Source organism: Oryza sativa, chromosome 11, assembly GCF_034140825.1.
Source record: "Oryza sativa Japonica Group chromosome 11, ASM3414082v1".
Classification (NCBI taxonomy): domain Eukaryota; kingdom Viridiplantae; phylum Streptophyta; class Magnoliopsida; order Poales; family Poaceae; genus Oryza; species Oryza sativa.
This window is the reverse complement of record NC_089045.1, coordinates 7,981,867-7,985,258: the sequence shown is the minus strand read 5'-3', so window position 1 is coordinate 7,985,258 and position 3,392 is coordinate 7,981,867. Positions and strand designations below refer to the sequence as shown.

The 3,392-nt window shown below is 39.6% G+C and overlaps 1 protein-coding gene across 1 annotated transcript; it reads left to right on the top strand.

Annotated features, from left to right (window-relative positions):
• The first annotated feature begins 258 nt into the window (after positions 1-258).
• Positions 259-951, top strand: LOC9271554 (uncharacterized). Its single transcript, XM_015761086.3, has one exon. It carries the CDS (start codon positions 277-279, stop codon positions 811-813), a length of 537 nt encoding a protein of 178 aa, XP_015616572.1. The 5' UTR covers positions 259-276; the 3' UTR covers positions 814-951.
• The last annotated feature ends 2,441 nt before the right edge of the window (positions 952-3,392 follow it).

The following is a 3,392-nucleotide window of genomic DNA, read 5'->3' as shown; positions in this document are numbered from 1 at the left end:
GCCTTATATTTTTGGATGGAAGGAGTAGGGAACAAACCAAACAAGCCTAAATTAAGTCAAGGTGTAATTTTTTTTTTCTTCCCACAGTCAATTCACTAATTTAACACGCTCGAAGAATTCCAATAGTCCAATCAACCCTTAAAAAAATTCTTAGACAGCCTATCACTAGGGGTTGCAAACACGCCAAAAAGATTAGCTCACTTATCCTAATTAACACTCCATTAAACATTTAAACCCAACACATTTCTTCACCCAGCTAAGACAAACCCAGCAACAATGGCCAAGAAGCTCCTCGCCGCGGCCGCCGCCCTCCTCCTCCTCCTCGCCGCCGCCGCGCAGGCGCTCGCGTCGTCGTCGTCGTCGCCGGGGAGCGCAAACCTCACGGCGACGCCGACGGCGTACGAGATGGTGGAGCGGTACGGCTTCCCGCGCGGCATCCTCCCGGAGGGCGTGGAGTCGTACGTGCTCCGCCCCGACGGCTCCTTCGAGGTGCGCCTCTCCGGCGACGGCAACGGCGGCGGAGACTGCGAGTTCCGCGTGGGCGACGGCGGCGCGTACCTGCTCCGGTACGGGCGGCGCGTGGCCGGGGTGGCGATGGAAGGCTCGATCCGGTCGCTGGAGGGGGTGAGCGTGAAGGTGCTGTTCGCGTGGCTCGGCATCGGCCGCGTCGACCGCGCCGGCGACGACCTCCGGTTCTTCGTCGGCCCTCTCTCCGCCGCCTTCCCGCTCGCCAACTTCGCCGACTGCCCGCGCTGCCGCTGCGGCTTCGACTGCGACACCGCCGCCGCCGCCGACGTGATCGCCGCTTCTTGATCGAACGTGTTCTTGGCGTTCCTCGACGTGTGCTCAGCTGATGCAAGCTCGAATGCTTCATGCCACTGAGAATCTGTACAAATTATGTGCTCTTTGATCCATTAATAATACAGATTGGGGAATGGATTTGATCGATCATGGATGGATTAATCTATGCCTTTCCGAGATCAATATGAAAAATTGCAAAACCAGCATCCTCATGGTTAACTAGAATAACTTGGTACTGACGTACTGAAAAATATAAACCACCATAAAAAAAATCACCAAATGAATTTGTACTGACGTACTGATCATTTTAGTTTGGGAGAATAGCTGATTTGGGAGTAGTAGTTTGATGAGTCATCGACGCATTTGCTTCACTTCCGTCCCTGAAGTTCTAATTCGTACAATCAAGCATTCCAAATTTACTTTCAAAAAAAAAAAAACCCAAGCATTTCAGATATGTCCTATGGTCCAAAATGCATTTTAGCAGACATTACGCAGCACCAATGTTACCATGAGCCAAAACTTAGCTATGCATTTTAAAAAAATGTTTTGTGAGGGAGAATCTTTGGTAAATGATACTGATGGGTGGAGGAATATGCTGGTAGTGTGGATGAGATAGTTGGATCTTGCAGCAAGACAAAGATTTGTTTAGGGAAAGAAAGGATTCCTCTGGCCTGGTTGATGTGCTTCAGACAGTGTGGCAATGCCACTCCGGTCAACTGTCTGTCCCCCATTGGCCTGAACTCTGAACTGAACCAGCTTCTTCAAACTGTCTGGTCTACTGTTTGCCTTCAGCTTATATAAGCCATTGCCAGAATTTAAAATTTTTAAACTTAATTGTGCAGTTGATTTGGTGATTTTTTTTATGGTGGATTATTTTTCAGCATTAGCTTTTAAATCGCTAATAATATGTATATAAAAGTTGGGCTGAGAGTTTTTTTTTTTTTGGCTGAAAAGGCATTATGGTTTATAGCCAGCATGTGCCAAACGATGGTGCAATGAATATCAATCCTAATGCACATATATTGCCTAGTATCCATAATGCATTTGTAATTCATACTGGAATTAACGAATCAGGAAAGGAAGCTGCAGAGATCTATCTATTATCTATTATATACTAAAAGTTCATTAAACTTCCTATAAACACTCCTAAGCCGCTATGTGGCATCCTATAAACGCTCTCGAGACGCCACATGTCACTCTAACAAAATAGAAAAATTTGACCATCGATTTTCATTTAAATTGGTGGACCCATTAATTTTGACCGTTAGATTTATTTTTACATTAAAATAAAATCCCCCTACGACGCCTCCACAATGTACGTACTATCCATCAATCTATCAGCAACGTATGTACGTACGATCCCTCCGTTTCCATTTTTTTTTCATTTTTCTATTTCCATAATAATTAAATTAGAAAAATGCATGCCTAAAAAATCCATCAATCTACTAGATCTATTCTTCCTCTAGCACATCCTAATAAGTCCATTAAACATCATATAAATATTACCAAACATCTATTTGACACCTAAATTAGAGAAAATCTAAAAAGATATAAAACATTCGTTCATCGATTTACATTATTTTAGGTTATTATATATATCTTTTTCTTACGTAAAACATCCCAAACTCCCTTCGCGCTCCTATGTGGCGTTAAAACCCATTAACCATCCTTATAAATGTTTGTAAACCACTCTGTAACACTTCGTATATAGAGTAAATAATAAAAATTTAAGAATAAAACATATAATCATTGGTTTCGACTTAAATCGTTGGGCATACCATTTAGGTTGTCATGAGATTTGTATTTAAAAAAAGAAACAAACCTCCTTTCCTCTCTCCCCCACCCAACAATGTCGAAGCCTTATACATTAAACATCCAACACATTATTTTAGTCATTATATCAATCTTTTATTTTTTTGAAAAAAATATATCAATAATTTATTTAAGAAAAACATCTCGCCCACCTTATCCCTATGTGGTGTGCATCGTTCATCCTTTTCTCTTATTTTTATTCTTATAATAATTGAAATTAAAATTATCTTTATGGGAAAAAACCACAAATGGACCTCCACATAACAGGTCTAGCTAGCTCTCCCATGATCCCTTTTCTTCTCTTTCTCATCTTACTAACATTTATGGGAACAATATAAATAAAGTAATATAATCTTTTAAATCATATATTCAACTTATGATTTGTTTGAACTATTGTATTTTCTTAGTGAAATCAACTTTAAGATCCATATTGAGTATATTTAAATGCTAACATAAAAATTACATTCCGGACCCACATCCATCTTGAGGCATCCACTTAGTAAAAAAATGAAAATTCATCATTATAAATCAAAATATCACATCTTAATTTTTAATAAAGCCTGTAGACCTATTACTTGTATCCAATTAGACACGTAACAACTTTCTATCAACTTAATTAATTTCTCTCAACATGTATATGGGGGTAATTTGCCTATACAATTTGACTTTGGTGCTTTTATCAATAAATGATATTTTTAGGAGATAAAATTATATATAATCTATGAAGTCACTAATAAATTAGAGGAAAAAAATCTTTAAATGATAACAATTTTATGTCA

Coding starts and splice junctions, on each gene's coding strand:
- LOC9271554 (XM_015761086.3), top strand. CDS start 277: ATGGCCAAGAAGCTCCTCGCCGCGGCCGCCGCCCTCCTCCTCCTCCTC.